The 16,754-nt window shown below is 35.4% G+C and overlaps 1 protein-coding gene across 11 annotated transcripts in view; it reads right to left on the minus strand.

Annotated features, from left to right (window-relative positions):
• Nucleotides 1–16,754, minus strand: part of SESTD1 (SEC14 and spectrin domain containing 1) — a 61,249-nt gene that overhangs the window by 14,428 nt on the left and 30,067 nt on the right. For 10 of the 11 annotated variants that reach the window (XM_064451725.1, XM_064451722.1, XM_064451726.1 and 7 more), the window contains 5 exons: nt 10,955–11,068; nt 8,519–8,616; nt 8,079–8,134; nt 5,396–5,607; nt 1,575–1,697 (listed from right to left, as the gene is read on the minus strand). In XM_064451725.1, coding sequence (XP_064307795.1) covers nt 1,575–1,697; nt 5,396–5,607; nt 8,079–8,134; nt 8,519–8,616; nt 10,955–11,068 — 603 coding nt within the window. The remainder of the gene's footprint in view (nt 1–1,574; nt 1,698–5,395; nt 5,608–8,078; nt 8,135–8,518; nt 8,617–10,954; nt 11,069–16,754) is intronic. The other variant, XM_064451728.1, reaches the window with a different exon arrangement.

Here is a 16,754-nt window from a genome sequence, read left to right on the forward strand (position 1 = left end):
ATAGTTTCGGAAATAGTAATAGGAAAATAATGAAAGAGAAGTAGTATTATGAGATGTTTAAAAATAAAAGGAAAAGGCAAAGCACTTTTTCCAGTGCTGTTGTCCAAAAATGGTTTGAATTTATAAACAGGCGTCTAAATTTAAGGTAGGCCAGTGGCTTCCCAATTACTTCTTTTAGTATAAAATTTAAAATAATTTTTCTGACTGTTGTTTCTACAAACTCCGGCCAGCTCCTGAGAACCAAGCAGCATTCCATCTTGTCAGTGCTTGCTTTAGTGATGAGCAAACTGTAGACCAGCCTGCAAACTTTGGCAGGATTTCAATGATTTCAAGGACTGTATTTAGCCCCAGCTAAAGCATAGTTCTCTGCTCTAGATATCCAAGTAAGAACAAAGTATTTTCACTCTTGTTTTCTCTTTTCAGTTTGAAGTGCTAATATGACTGAAACATATTAAGAATTATTTTTGTCAATGAAGCAAGCAGGTTGGTTTTTTTGTCTTTTCTTTCCAATTAGGATTTTAACTGTAAGATGTTTGATACTTCAGAAGGTACTGGTTTTCAGAGTAGAACATTGCTTGAAGAGCTTAGAGGAATGACAGGGGATTCACATGACCAAAACACACAAACACACTTCTCCATATGAGCAAGGAAACCGTACCCAGAGATATAGTCAATAGAACCAGTGTAGTCTAGGGCACAGGCTTCAAAATAAAGGCTTGGGTTGGGGTTTTTGTTTTGGGGTTGTTTTTTTTTTGGTGGAGTTTTTTTGTTGTGGGGTTTTTTTTGTTGTTGTTTTTCGTTTTGCTGTGGTTTGTCGTCGTTGTCATCGTGTCCGTGTCATCCCCCCTCAACTTACGTCAGAAAAATTATAAAACAGCAACTAACCACTTTGCCATGACTACAAAGGGACTTAGGAAAAGTGCAAGAATTGTCAATGTCTACATCAATGAAAGACAGAAAGAGGAAAAGCACTGTGAGCAACTTTGTTCCTTTAGGAACACCAAGTATTCATATGCCAATTGTAGTTAATCATCCAATGAAAACAAAATCCTACTGAACCTTAATAAGACTTCAAAATTAGAAGCAAAGACATCAAGTCAGTACAGTTACAAAACAGTCTCTGCAAGGTTTCATTATGAATATAAACTATATCTTAAGCCTTGATCAGTGAAAGCGTTAAGCCAGTTTCAGCTACTAGTAAATGTAGTTTAATAAAGATGAAAATACTAAACACATTCACCTGAGAAGTACAGGACTTCTCAGCCCTTTTGGCAGTGAGGAAGAAGGAAATTTACTCCTCCTCTCAACATGAAAATATTAGAACCGCTGTAACATAATAAAAAATAAAAGAAAAAAAATCAAAGCTAGAAGTCTATTTTTCTACAGTGGAAGACAAAATAATGTGTACACATAATGACCATATTAAGTTCTTAAAATGCTCAGGTACTTTCCTCTGTAACCCATAAAATCATGCACTATGCAAAATTCCTAGATACTCTAATCAAAACACATTGCTCATAACTGCAAGTACTTAGAATTATTTTGCTGCTTGAAAAGGGTATGGGAAGTCTCACACTGTGCTGACTCTCAATCTCTTCATGTTTCTGTTGCAAAGCTTGTGAAGCTCTAATTGAATCACCTATTCCCCACTGGGTTCTGAGCTGTTCTGATCCAGGTCCTTCAAGCCAATTGACTACCTGTCAATAAGATAAAAATGACAAAAATAAAGTAGCAAATCAATAGCAAGAAAAGTGGTATAAAAAGAATTATGTAACATAAGCAGAAATATTTCAAAGTAAGTATACGTTTATGAAAAAAAGTCTTTTTAGAATCTGTAGAAGTCTTCTTGTTGAATCCATTCATATCTTCAAAAGCATTAAGTAGAAAACACTTTTCATTAACCTTAGCCTGTCAGCTCCATGAAAGCAGGTGGCAGCTAGCAAAAGATTTGTTACATACCTACTTTGTCATTTCTATCTATGTCAATAAGAGAGCTTACACCACAATTTTCTAGATGATGGACCTCATAGGCAATAAAAATTCTTGTCTGAACAAGTGAATTACAATGTACAGCTATATTCATCCTCACACCTGAAAGCTTTCTCCTTATTTTGTTGAATATATTAGCACTCAAATTCAGGATATGTACTCATTCCAAAATTAGATTTACACAACAATTTAGTATTTCATATACTTACATCTTTTCAAGTTGCTCTATTCAAATAACAGAAGCCTCTTACAGAGTCTGAATGGCTGTACCCCCTGAATCTGCCTTTGCAGGAATCTTTGCAGGGTCATGGCAACACGGTTTTGGACTACAGTAATGGATTTCTATTATTATTCTGAAACTATTTAATTTGATGTTGATATTATTCAAGGCAAATCAGAGTATGTAAAATTTTGGTTTCTTATACACATTTGAATTATCTGCTGATATCTATGGCAAAATTTTATGATAAGTTTTTAAACATCTAGAAAACAGAGACAGCCCTGATGAAACCTAGTGCAAAAGTCACTATTGGAGTTCTGAAATGAGGAAATGCAGGAATACCCCCACATTCTGAACATAAATAAAAAAGCATAGGAAGCCAGCTTTCTCTCTTTAATGTGACTTTTCTTTACAGAAAGGTGACAGAACAGTTTCACACAGTTTTTCAGGAAATAGAACACAATACACAATGTAACACCATAACTGTGAAGACAAATGAAAAAGGAACTAGACCATTTTTCTAGGGCTGCTAGGCAAACATTGCAACAGTAATAAAGAATGACCATTACCATTACAGAAGGTCACTCAATTCATCCCACCTTTTAGTCGTCACGCTTGTCTTCCTACCTTCTCTTTTCACCCCCCTGCATAAGCAGCACTGTTTTAGAGCATATATCCTTTGCTCCAAAAGCATCCTGGGTCTTCCTTACTTTTATCATTTCTAGGGCAAATTAAGACTCTACAGTTCTAGGTTCTTTTTGTTTAAAGAAAAGTTTTTTGTGCTCAGCACCTCTGCACAGCCATCTCTGGTTAAATACAGAATGGACCTAGAAGCGAAGGCACCCAGATGCCCCTCTAACCAGAGTGTGGCCTGGAAAACTCATGTGGAAATGACAGTTCTCATTCAAACCTGAAACAGCGTGCAAGACTACTGCTTAGCAGCACCTTCTCCAACCAAGACTACCTCCCCATTACAAGTTTCCAGCAACTACTGCATTGCCTCCGAGCTGCTTAGCTTAACACATGGCCATTCTTGTGTGACAGATACTTGACCTGAGGAGAGAAGAATCACTAAGGGTCCTGGAGAAGCAAGCAATGTTATTTTAATAAAATATGTTTTTAAATGGTTAATTACTAGACTACTGCAAGGCCTGGCATTAATTTTTCTGAATTAAGATTAGAAAAATAGTAATTAACACCTCTGCCCTAAGGAGGGAGAAAGCTAGATTTTATCGTAACATACGGAGTGGCTCATCAGCAGTCTGTTTAGGAGAACGTTCTGCTCATCAGAAAACATCTGGAAATCATTGCCATCTGCAGAATGAAAGATGAAAGGAAACAAAACTATGGAATAGAAGGAAGAATGGCGATTAAAAAGAGAGGGTAGGGTATTGAAGGTACAAGAGAAGACAAGTGGTTATGAATATGAGGGGTTTGAGACAGGAGTAAGAACTAAGTGGTTCACAGTAAGCAGAAAGAGCAAATAGTGAAAATGAAACAGGAACACAAAAGCAAGCCAGGAGTGGTTAGCAATATAAAAAGCTATATAAAGAACGAAGTAGGAATGTAATTGTAAGGAAACCTAACAGGAAATCAACATACTAAAAAAAATAAAAGAAAATTTAAAAAAAAAAAAATCAATCAGCAACACAAGGGGAAAACTTTCTTTTACACACCCGTTCCAACTGAAAACACTACAAGCATGTTTACTGCAACTTCTGTTTGTTTTGGCAAAAAATTCCACAGCACTTTGCCTGAAACGGCTTCCTCCAAGTCCATCATCTCCTTACTTTTCTCTGTAAGCCTAATTTTCTCCCATAAACTAAAAGGAAATTAAATCAATTTCTAGATTTAGTAAGTTTTCCCCATACCTTTGTATGCAATTTAGAGAGCTTTTAAATGCACTTTATAAAACTGATAAGCTCAGTAAAACACCAAAATACATTTTTCCTGTGTACTGTGACTCAGTTCACTTACTATGCAGCATCCATATGTAGACAGAGCAAACAAAAAACTATTTCTAATACAAATATTGCAAAATGAGGCTGATGCCCCAGTGGACAAGTCTATTTAAATGCATTAACAGTTTGCTGAAGTACGTTATAAATTTCATTTCAATCAGCACATCTTGTTCACCCACTGTAACTCTAACTCAAGAAAGACGCCTCACCTGATTGTACCCACAGCCATAGTAATATATTCTATACAGTACTATTTTCATCTCTGTTTTTATTATTTCCAGCTCAAAATATCTAGAGATGACATTTGCTTTTTTATATTTTTATAATAACCTGAATGACTACATAAGGGAAAATTATTTCTTGAGTAGATTTATATTTTCAATGCTAGAAATAACAAGATTAACTTTTATCTTTACCCATACCTGGAACGCTGTAAAGTGCAAGTACTTGATTTTCACTCCTCACGTATTAGAAATGTCAATATTGAAAGGTTAAAAGAAATATCCATTCCATTTTATGCATATTCAAACAGTACAGAAGCTTGAAAAAAATATAAATCTAATTTCAAGTAATAAACACAAGAGGAATAAATTAATTCCATTTCCTTGATTTTCTCTACTGAGGAAATGTTGAAAGTGCTAATTACATGCCTGTTTCCAAAGGACCAAACCAATTCATTATGACCTTTAACACACAATTGATTAGGAAGATTTGTATTCATTCTGGTCAGGGTAGCCTTGAAATACAGAGAGTTTAATCACTTTACTAAGCACCAAACATTAGACAAATTAAGGAATAAGGAATGGCTTATTTTCAGTAACAGGAACTTAACATGAGGAGAGGAAAGTTACCAACTCTCAAGCAAGATTACAGTCAAATGTGTCATTTGTGAATGTTCCTCTCTTCGTTAACAGGTCAGGCATTTGACCCTTGACAACCTGAGGTACACTGCCACTATACACAACAAAGGGACAATGTGATGGTTCTTCAGCACGATGGCAAGCGAGCACATTTCTCATCACCTCCATGTATCAGAATAGTCTTCAGAAAGTCACTGTGGATGCTTTACATAGTGGGTACAAGTAAAAATAACAGGTCACAGTTTGAGGAGTGAAACCAGGCATGAAGCTCTCACTTCTCTAAGTTTTGCAGGAAACTCAACTCAAGTCTGGGACTTGAGTTTGAACCTCCGCGTCACAGTATTCAAAAGCAACTCCAAGCTTACCTGCATTACCTTCTGCTGAATCTCCTCTAGTTGTGTGCGCTTGCTACGTTGTCTGCAAACCTCCTGGTAGCGGGTATATTGCTCTCTGAGCGAGTCTAGTAGCTTCATGACCTGTGGCTGAGCAAGTAGCTCATCATCCATTGGAGACCAGGATACCCCTCCATCTGAACCATTGAATCGACGCTGTTGTAACTCAGATAGTAACTCATGACCTTTAAGAACACATTTAATGATGCCGTTAGAGTCAGTAATAATTTTTGTACTTGTTTTTAAGTATGCCTGCCTTTACACCATCTGGTAGTACATTTTTGCAGCTAATCTTTCATGCATTGGGCACATTTAATGATACCATTTAATGCAGAGCACTGGCCACAGTTTGTGGGGTTGTATCAGTCATAAAACAGGTATGTGGTAAATTTTAGATATATAAAAGGGATACTGTGACCTTAACATTCATATTGATTAATGTAAATAAACAATTACAAAGCACAATCTTGAGACTTAACTATAAGTATTCTGATTTACTTCAAAATACTGTGTAGCATCCAAAGTATCTCTCAAACAATTCCTATTCTTAGATTAAATGAATTATCTAGAAGCACTAATAAATTGAGCATATAATTTCTCTGTTATCTTTCATGATTTTTATAACATGTACAAAACTGTCATAGGAAGTGTGGAGCTGAATACAAAGTATTTTAACCAATAATTTTTTCCTCACTGTTCTCACCTTTTAGTTTGTGCTCTTAAGCACCATATCAGGGTACAGACTCTATAGAGTATAACAACTTCTGTATATGGGAAAATAGTATGTTTTGACTCTCTAATCCTGTATTTAAACTGTTCAAAGAATGTTATTGTTAAGTTGTTGTAAAGTCTTCAGGATGTAAACACCATGCTACTAGTAAACCCAGATCATTAATTTTTTCCCCGAAAGCTCAACGAACAAGTTAACAAATAAAACAGTGTTTGTTCACTAAAGAAATGTTGGTGTAAAAGTGAAAAATTTGCCAATTCAATATCATCGGTTCTGCAGGTCTTCCAATGGTAACATGCCAGTTCACTAAGAAAAATTACCACTAGAATTGTAATATCTCAAGGAAAGCACAGAAAAGTAGACTCTAAATTCAACTGATATTATCTAGACAGTCAAAAGCCAAGGGCTTTGGAGATTATAGCAAGCAACTTCAAATTACCTAGCCTATATTATTGTGAAATGAACGTGTTTTAAGAATTGAAATACATTTTGCCATACTATGGAAAAAAACATCTTGGATTTCATCCTTTATAATACTGCACAGATAGGCACAGATAGCTGCAGGGCAAACAGACTTAAAGGCTTTTTTAAGCTGTAGTTTTACTGGGATAATTTTGAATTTTTACTGTATTGTTTCAGCAGTAAAGAATTAATATTTTCAAGGTAAAAACATTTTTAGAATTTGATAAGAATCTAGTTCAAGAACTATACTTTATATGTGGATTTGGAGCTTGTAAAAGCAACAGTACTTGTAACTACAGAAGATGGAAGCCTTTTATCTAAAGCCTGTTTGTTCATATTTACCCCTAAGAGATGGGAAAGTTTAACTGGAGAGAGTTTTACTTTTTTATTCTCAGACTTGCAATAGAGTGAAATAACAATGAAATGTTGCCTCTTAGGAACTCCCAAGATTTAATGAAAGTTGTTAAACTTCATAGCTCAAAAAAAAATTCATTATGCCATAATTAAGAAAGCAGAGAATGTGTATAAACTAACATTCTTGGGAGCCATCTACTTACACAAAACTGAAGTGTTGTTTTGTCCAAAAAAATCTTACCATTAGAGGAGGATGCACAATTAGACTAAAATCTAGTGACAGTGTCTACAGACACTTCGTATTTAAAAAAACTTTAAAGACCAGAGTGAGGAATTACTGTTTCACCTTTTAGCTCAAACTATATTATCCCACATCTAAATAAGTTAAAATTTTGCACACAGAGCATATAAAGCCAGCAGTTCTGTGGCAAATGTGGTCCAGACATTAGTTTGTAGGATGCTATAAGATAAGGATTCTGAGCACTCAGACTCTGATCACCACCTTAACACTTTGCATTACTTCCTAGTCTATAAAGGCACAAACCATTAAGCAGATTTCTAGCCCAAATCAACACTGCTATTATACTTTATTGCCAATAGAAAATTCACCCTGAAAACCCCCAGCGTTTCAAAGAACCCCAAATTGTTTAATGCTCAAGGGAGAGTCTAAGCAGCAAAGACTCAGAAGCCAGTATGCTTCACTTTTAACAGATGGTCGGCTCAGAACTAGGTTGATGCAAATTATCAGAGTTGTGTAGGAAAATGCTATCTGTATGGTAGTATTTGGTGGTTATGATACAAATTCATTCTATAAGGCCAACATATTGACATAATCTACAAACAATGTATTCTCAAAATTTACTAATTATGGTAATATTGTGAAGATGTTATCAGGATTATTAAAAGCTTTTTCAAAAGACGCATTTGGAGTTCTTTCATTTATTTGTTAACATTTTTCTAAAACCCTACAAAGATTACATTAATTGTTAAGCTGGTTACATTGTGATGATGGCTAAGATAATTACTATGCCCTCTGTGCTTTCAGTTCAGGCTTAAAAATTAATAATATTACTTTGTTGACTAATATTATAATTTTTCAACTTACTATACCTGTCTGCAATACCGTCTCAGGATCAACTGATGGAAGGAAGTTCAAATCTATTGATCTTGAATAAAGTAAACACATTATTAATAATAAGCTTAATCAATATTTTTAATTACTTTAAGTAACAAACACATTATTAATAATTTGTATTACAGTAGCACTAAAAATTTCATTTAAGGCCAGAGCTACCTCAGGCTGTTAAGAGACTGTATGTTTCTTTCCTCACTCAGTAGTCCTCACTTTTTCAACTCACTGTATGAAAACAGACATGCAGCTGCATGTAGTCAATAGCCAAATGAGCATCCATTATAGTCTACCTTTAAACTTGCAGAATTTCTTTACAAATTTCAAAATACTTAAGACATACCATATTTTCAATACTGTTTGGATTTCCAATGAAATTTTATAATCCAAAAGCATTGATTTCAAAAAGCAAACCACACACCTCTCTTTCTCTTGTTGAGTTCCTTTATCACTTCCATTGTTAATTAGAGCCAGCTCATCCAGTAAGGATGTAGATTCTTTCGTGAACTTTTCAAATACCTAAATAAAATGCAAGTTTTAATTTAAGAAATAAAAATTATGTAAATGGCAGTATTGAGAGCAGCGGTGCAAATTTATCCAATAGTTCTGTTAGCATACTTCAGTCTTTACACAGTGTAATTACTTCCCAACATTCAGATGGTAGGGTAGAAAGAATAGAAAATATAAGGTTTTTTTCAGGGAACACCTAAGAACACTAATATTCCATAGGGAGATTGTAAATATTACACTGAGTATAACAAAGATGGACTGAATTCTAAAATACTGAAATCTTTTTGAGATTTCTGCAAAACCTGTAAGTTCTTATGGACATATTTATTCTACATCTTCATTTAAGCCTTAAGGTTTACTTAAAGAATAATGCTAGAGAATCAAGGCATGTACACAAGCATCTGACAGCTCACTGGAGTGGATTAAAATAACCAACTTTGTGAAGACCCCAGCTTTTAATGACTACTAACAGGGGCTATATTGTAATGAGTAACTAAGATAAAGATTTATATATAAAGGAATACCCTTATCAGTTTCTTTGAGTATAGGGGCTTCTGATCTCAGATAACAAGGCCTGTACAGTCAAACACTGGGTACTGTTCAGATGATTCCTCTGCACCCAACCTCTGAGGGTTGGTTTTGGGGTTTTTGTTTGGTTTTTTTTTTTCATTTATTGGTTAGTTGGCTGGGTTTTCTTGTTTGTTTGTGCTTTTGTTTAGTTTGTGGGGTAGGTTGGTTTGGAGGTTTTTTGGTTTGTTTTTATTTTTTTGGGGTTGCTTTGTTTTTTAACAGGACTGATCATGATCCAGGGCCCAAGTGACATGCCCAATAACTTTCAGGGTTTTTTTGGTGTTAATACATTATTAATCAATAGCCTGCAGATAAGCCTTCTTTAACATATCTAGGTCTACGTAAATTTCAGGGAAAACAAAAAAACATGAGGTGGACAGGTCTTAAAAAAACAATTTATAAGAGGGTAGTTTATAAAATACAAGCTAAATTCAGTTGTTACAAAAGGGAAAAATCCATAGAATTAAAATTTATAAACCCTTGTAAACTATTTTTCAGCTAGTACCTTAAACAACCTTTCTGCCCTCTTGTCTAGTTTCAGAATTCAGGAGTAGCAATGGAGGATGTTCTTCATTAATATACAAAACAAGCAGAACAAGGCAAGAGAGGAGACAGGAGAAAGAAGTTTTCAGTTATAGTCTCAAGCACAGATAAAGCAAAAGTCCCAGCTAGAGTTGAAGTACTGTCCTTATGAATTTTATGAATGCAGGAATAAGTGAGTAAAAGCCAGATTTGTATATAACAGACAGAAGTGAATGACAATGAAAATACTAGGTCTCCCTTCCCTCCCCTGTGTCCAGGTGCTCTCAGTTTCAGGCAGAGAAGAAACAAGCTGCCTTGCCCTAATACAGACACAAATAAAGGCCATGCAAAAAAGATCAGTAGAAAAAAAGCTGCACAGTAGGTGATGCTCTCTCTGCCCTTGGGTCTGAACACACAATTTGACAAGATTCAGCAAAAAAAACATGGTACGCATGGTGTAAGGTCTGAAATTTTCTTGAAGGGGAAGCACTGCTGTGAGATTGGCTGGGTACATTTGAAGGCTTTGGGTAGTTGTGGTTGGGGCACACTGTGGAGTATTCCTTGTCCAGGATCCTACCTGGAGATTCTAGGAGGAGATGTGCATTTTAAGAATAGATTGCATGGGAAAGGGACACACTGTTTCATTGAAGATTAAACAGAATTTTCAGAACAATACTTAAGTAACTAAAAAACAACTACCTGTGAAGAACGGATTAAAAACATTCTGAGTGCTATGCGCACCAACAGTTGCTTAAATCATAAATAGTCATGAATTGTTTAGGAGCATACTTGCTCCTAGACATTTACTGCATCTCTGTATCTACTGGGGAAGCTGTATTTACAGAGGTTTTAGTGTAGGACAGCTTCAAACCACAGGAACCAAGGCCTAAGAGAAAACCAACCTCAGAGTATCTGCAGAGTCCAAGTATTTCCCCCTTGTTTTGGATTTCTCCTATCAGCAGCCAAACAATTTCCCTTTGTAGTGACTACATCATACACTCAAGCTCTTCTAGAGTGAGAGTCTAGAAGACAGCTTCATTAAGGAACTCCTTGGTTCAACAAATTCATTACATTAGCTTTACCATTCCTTGAGCAAATCCAGTATTATCATCATAAGACTTCATGCATTTGAACTGTACTACTACACACATGACAATTTCTACACACTTAGCAGTTCCTATACAAATGGAAATTCAATGCTCAAGAATGACATTTTAAAAAAAGCAAAAAAAAAAAAACCACCATGAAAACTAACCAGTCTCTTATTCAACCAATCCATGTGATCATAAGTGAGAGTTCCTCCAAAATCTTCTGTTAGTTGGCATGGCTCTATATATCGAGTCAGCTTGTTTGCAGATACTAAAATAACCTGCAACAACAAAAGAAATTTCAGGTATGCTTGTAAGTAATGCTTACATTTTTCCTTAAGCACCTGAGCAGCTGTTAAGCGTGTCTAGAGGTACTGAGCAGATCTTTCTGTGGTTCAGAGAAAGCGACCCTTTTACTGCTAAATATTTAAATGAACGGTTGCAATTAACACGGGCCTAACACACACAAGTAATTTTAATACGCAGTGTATATCTCATGCATAATCCTGTTAAGAGCATCATCTCTACCACCTTCTCTATTTACAACAGGAAAACAAAATACATTTCTTGCCTATCTGTTTTCTTGGCAGTAACTGATGCTTCTTGATTAAGTCATACACAACACAACCTATTTTTAGTGAATATAGTAGCAGGATATAATACTGCAAAGCACTTGGTATTTTTATCACTCACCTGCAATACTTCTAGAGGTGAGTTTGTGCCATAAAAGTTAAGTGCCTGCATTTACTGTGCAAATACGCTCAGCAAGAGTTGGATCAACCACACTCTTTCCATGAATAGTCAAAATCAAATCTTAGTATGCTTAAAAGCCTGAGTCATCTGCCTAGGAAAAAAATGTAGTTCATCAACTACTTCAGGAAATAAAGGAAAACACATGTTGTTCACTGCTAGTCAGAAGACTAAATTCTTCCCTTCATTCCTGCATTCTAGAGGCTCCTAGCTGAGCCTTATTCATATAAGCCTGAAACAAAAGTTGGCAGCACAGGTTGCTTTGATGCATGATACGCTAAGGCTAGAATAAAATTCTGGTGGGAAAAAACTCTATATGGAAGCAGACATATTGGCAATACATCACTAGGAAAAGAAGAAAGTGGAGACAATTTTGAGAATCCATTAGACCATGCGCATATTCTTGCAGGGGACAAGAATATATGGAAAGAGCCACCTGTAAAGAGCCTTCTACTTCTAACCCAGCTCCGTGTTCCTGCAGACACTGGAAGACAGAAAACCCATCCTAAAAACTTACATGTTTTCTCCTTAAAATTACTTCAAGGGTTGTGTCTTCCACTACTTCAGGACAGTTCTGACCTGTTTAGATCACTAAACCAATTCAATATACCAAAATCATTCATGAAAATACTATGTTTCTGAGGCAGGTTTTGAGAACAAAAGCCATTCAAGTCAACCACCATAGGCCATCTTTAAGAACTGAAAGTAGAGGTTGCACAGTCTCCATCCTTGGAAGTTTTTCAAGGCCCAAATAGACAAAGCCCTGAGTAACCTGGTCTAACCTCAGACATGGTCCTGCTTTGAGCAGGAAGTTGGACTAGAGATATCTCCTGAGGTCTCTTCCAACAGGAATCACTCTGATTTTTTCAATTCTTACAACTAAATAATCCAGAGTAGTTCCAAACAAATGTTCCAATATTTAATGTACAGGAACATTTTCCAGTAACATTCAGCAAATATAGGCTATTCTCCTGTATTCTTAACAGTATGTAGCTGCCGTAAATGGCATTAGCTTGTAGTTTCTTTAAGTAATGCCAGTATCCATCCCAAACCCCAGATGACTTTAGGTCCAAAAAAAAAAAAAAAGGCCTTTGTACTTCCTTCTTTAGGCACACATTTATATTTTAGGTCATTTTTACATTCTCTTTTCATCTCTGAGTTTATAAAAAAGGAGAAAATTAATGTACCCAATCAGGACCTTTTGGTATGGAAACTAAAGTAGATAGGGCAGCTGGTACACATCACTGAAATACCTGTTAAAAAAAACACCACCACAAATAGCCTGAAGAAAAGGATAGACTGGATTGAGACCACTTATGTCTGATAATTATTTTTTTTTTTAAAACTGAGATCCTTCAAGTAGGAGAGCGGGCAAGGGATATGCTTTACAAACTTGTACCAGGGAAACATTTCAAAACAAATTTTTTCTTGCAAATAAAAGCCTGCCTGTAACAAACATTAGCTATATAAGAAAATAATCCTCCGACAAAAAAACCCACCCCACGAGTGAGATTTGGTCAAAGGACACAGATTTCTTTTGCACCTTATTAGAAAAATTTTGAAAAAGAAACTTCCACCTCAATAGTAAGACTTATTATAACTTAAGGCACCGCTCCAAAAATCATCCAGTCTCTAGGGTTCTTTTTTCTTTCTTTTTTTTTTTTGAACTGTTTCTTTCTTAAATTGTTTATTGACTGTTCACTGGGATAACTACAGAAATCCTGCCTGAACACTTCAAAAAAAAAAAAAGTAAAGATTTGAATTTTTGACAAGGTGGTGGTAGAAGGGAGGTTCCTGAACAGAATTTAGCTCTTGTTCTAGACCTAGACTAGTAGCACTGCTGATGTAACATGCTCCATATGCTTTAGATTAGTAACTCTGATATTTCTAGGTGTCAAAAGTGCAATTTGCCTCTTAAGGTACTGAAATACTGTTTTGATCAGCTACCACAGATTAATAGTCCGTAAGAACATAAACCAAGGACCAAAGAAAAAAATAAAAACAAAAAAAAATTGAAAAACAGTAGGTGTGAAGCTGCACGGAGAGAAAACACACTTTTTTAAAGATGCAAATTCTACTTAAAGTTCAGCACCTATAGCATGCAAATTTTTTGTCAGGTTCCTAAAACTTTTCAAAATCCAATCACAGTAATTATCTTTGACCTTTTGTGAAAATAAATGTCAAATTACCAAATCCTGACAAAGTTTTTCTTTATGAATTAGCATTCCACCTTTGCATTTGAATTTCACACTTTGACATACTGTCTGTTGTGCTTCACATAGCTTTTACTCACATAGGCTCCTCAAAATCCTCAACAGTTTAATAATTTAACAGCATACTTAGAATTATTTGTCATCCTTCCCTTTAAAAATAATGATTACCAAACTGCACTAGTCCACTAGCCACAGAGAACATCTTCAGTTTCTCCTCCCTCTGAAAAGAATAATGATGGCTTTCTATTGCTTGACCAGCTCTCAATACTCCTGGATAAGACACAGGTACAGATGAAGAATCACTTACAGTTATAAAAATAGAAATATCCCACTGTTTGCTTACAACTGGAATAATTTTTTTTTTTTTTTTTGCAAAGTCATCTTATTACATTGACTCCAGAGAAAAAAAGTCTTCATAATACAAAGTAAAAGCCTTTGGACAGCAGACTACAGTTGGATATTAAAGTGAGCAGCTTAAATTCCCTAAGGGAATAGATCTGGACAGATGGTAAGACAGAAAAAAAAGTATTAATTATTGAATCCTTAAATCTTTGCTTCACTTCCCACTTGATCCACCACTTCTGACAGCAGTGACAGCTAATAAGTTGACAGTGGTAGTAGGTTTCAAATATGCCCTGTTTGCTACAGACCAGAGTCCCTGTCATTATGGTATGTACTCAGCTCTTTTTAAAACTTAGAAGAGTGGTAGCAGCTCTCATCATTGCTCTACTCTAATCAGTAAACTTGCTTTGTACAATGTTGGCTGGCAAAAAAATTACAAAAGCCTTTGCAGAAATACCTCAGAACAGTGCTTTAGGAGAAGTAAGCAGGCGTTACTAGAAAAAAAATAACTGCAGTCTCACTCCTGAGAAATAAGGAAATTTTGCAGTTGAAGCACAAGACTTTGCAGTACATGGGGTTGTTTGTTTGTTTGGCAATTCTTAAAAGGTTGTTTTAATTTTATTGGAAAATACAGCACTTTTATTTCTCCCATGCAACAGTGCTACGAACACTGATCTTTCATAATAAGAGAGCTTTGAATTCTGTTTCTACAAAGCTGACCTCTCTTGCTGGTTTTTGTAATTATTTTCACTGATCATCTGCAATGAGAGAGAGGCAGATGTCAAGATCAGAGGGGAATTCTGGATATTCAACAGGACATGTAAAACTACCACCAAAATGTTAAACACACCCATCTGAACTTTCCTGAGGGAAGAAATGAAAAAGCTCTTTAACACAAGTGTCTCAGAGCCAAACCCAGAAGTTACTGGGCAACAGGATGGTGTAAAATTTCAGTAACAAGGCATTTTTTTCTTAAGCGTAGTATATCACAGCAACCATGCCACTGAATCTAGAAAGGAGCAGTTACTTTCTAAAAGAACACGGCACATGTCCCTTGAGAATACAAAATTTAAACAAGTGAAATCTAAGCATGAAAGCTTCTTGAGAGAAAAGTAAATATCTACTAATCTTCATAGCTTGGTATCAATGAGTAATATATTCAAGTTCTGGGATAAATTAAGAAAGTTATCTAAATTGGATGGTAGTATTCTACACCTATTATCAGATCAAAATCTTTATACCAGGAAATAGGTACAGAAGCACTGTAAGGGGACTAAATCCTAATTTTAATCTCAGGCATAAAAAGATCTTAAAAATCAAATTTAGTTTAAGAATAATTGCTGTCATCTCTTAGAAAAAATATTAACTGACATTTACACAACAGTGTAAACCTAAAAACACACTGGATTTCACAGAACAAAGCCAATCCTCACAAAACAGGTTTATGGAAATGGATAAAAATTCATTACATACACATGTCTATGCCATCTATAATTTATTAGCCTGGTTTTGGTTTAAGGATTTTTGGGTGGTTTGGTTTGGGCTTTTCTGGGGGGGTGGCGGGTGGTGTGGTGTGGTGGTGGTGTTGGGCTTTGTTTTACACTTCAAGCAACCCAATATCCAACAAGCAAAAAGGTCTGACCAAGTCACCAATCCTTTGTAAAGAATTCTTACCAGGTATGTTCAACTACTGAGAAGTTTATATGGGCTGAAAGTGCATTACCAACATGTACCACAGTTTCTCACTTATTTTAAGTAATCCTCATGATCACGTGGGTACTAAGTGATACTAGTAGGAAATTAGATGCATGTTTAGAAACATATTCTAATAATAATTTAATGTATATATTATACTCAGTATTACCTGTTTGATGTGATGCAAAAGTGATAGAAAGGCAACTACTGGCAAGAACATTTACATATACAATAATATAATGTTTTGATTATCAGTTCCAATTTGTTACATTGCAATGTAACTGACTACAAATGTAGCTACTGTAAAGTATTTACTCAATACAAATAGAGCATCACTGCCTCCATTTACTAATTTTAATGAACTAGCATCAAAATATTTAACACTTTTTTCATTTACTTACTGGAATATAAGAATCTGTCATTTCTAAAATATTGTTAATGTTCTTTTAAAAAAAGTAAAGCACGGAAAAAGCTGGTTATACTGATCTGGTCACTGATTGGTAATTTTGGACAAATTTAATTCAAACAGGTATAAATAGAGGGTTTGGTTTTGTGTTTTGTTTGTTTTGTTTTTTTTCCATTTCCCCAGGATTCTGCCAAGAAACACTGGGAAGCCCAGATAGCCCTTCCCCACTCACAGCCTGGTTGATAAGTATAAAGTGCTTAATTTTGATAAAGTCCTTGGGGCTCAATTTTAAAGCTGTTTTCTCAGTGGACTGATTCTTGATGATTTGTTATGCCAGCAGCTTACATATCCAAACAGCTTTGGAAAAATAGGAGGAAAGCTTGAACAAACAAGGTAGAGATTTTGCAAGAATAACTTTGCACTTCAGCCTGTGCAGAAATCCAAACTGAAGAACGCTTATGTTCATTTTTCACACTACATTGAATGCAGCTTTTGTATAAAAAAGCCAGCAACTTTTTTTTTTAAATTAGTGTTTGTGTTTTTTGAAAGTTAGCTGTGCTT

Source organism: Phalacrocorax carbo, chromosome 5, assembly GCF_963921805.1.
Source record: "Phalacrocorax carbo chromosome 5, bPhaCar2.1, whole genome shotgun sequence".
NCBI classification, from domain to species: Eukaryota; Metazoa; Chordata; class Aves; order Suliformes; family Phalacrocoracidae; genus Phalacrocorax; species Phalacrocorax carbo.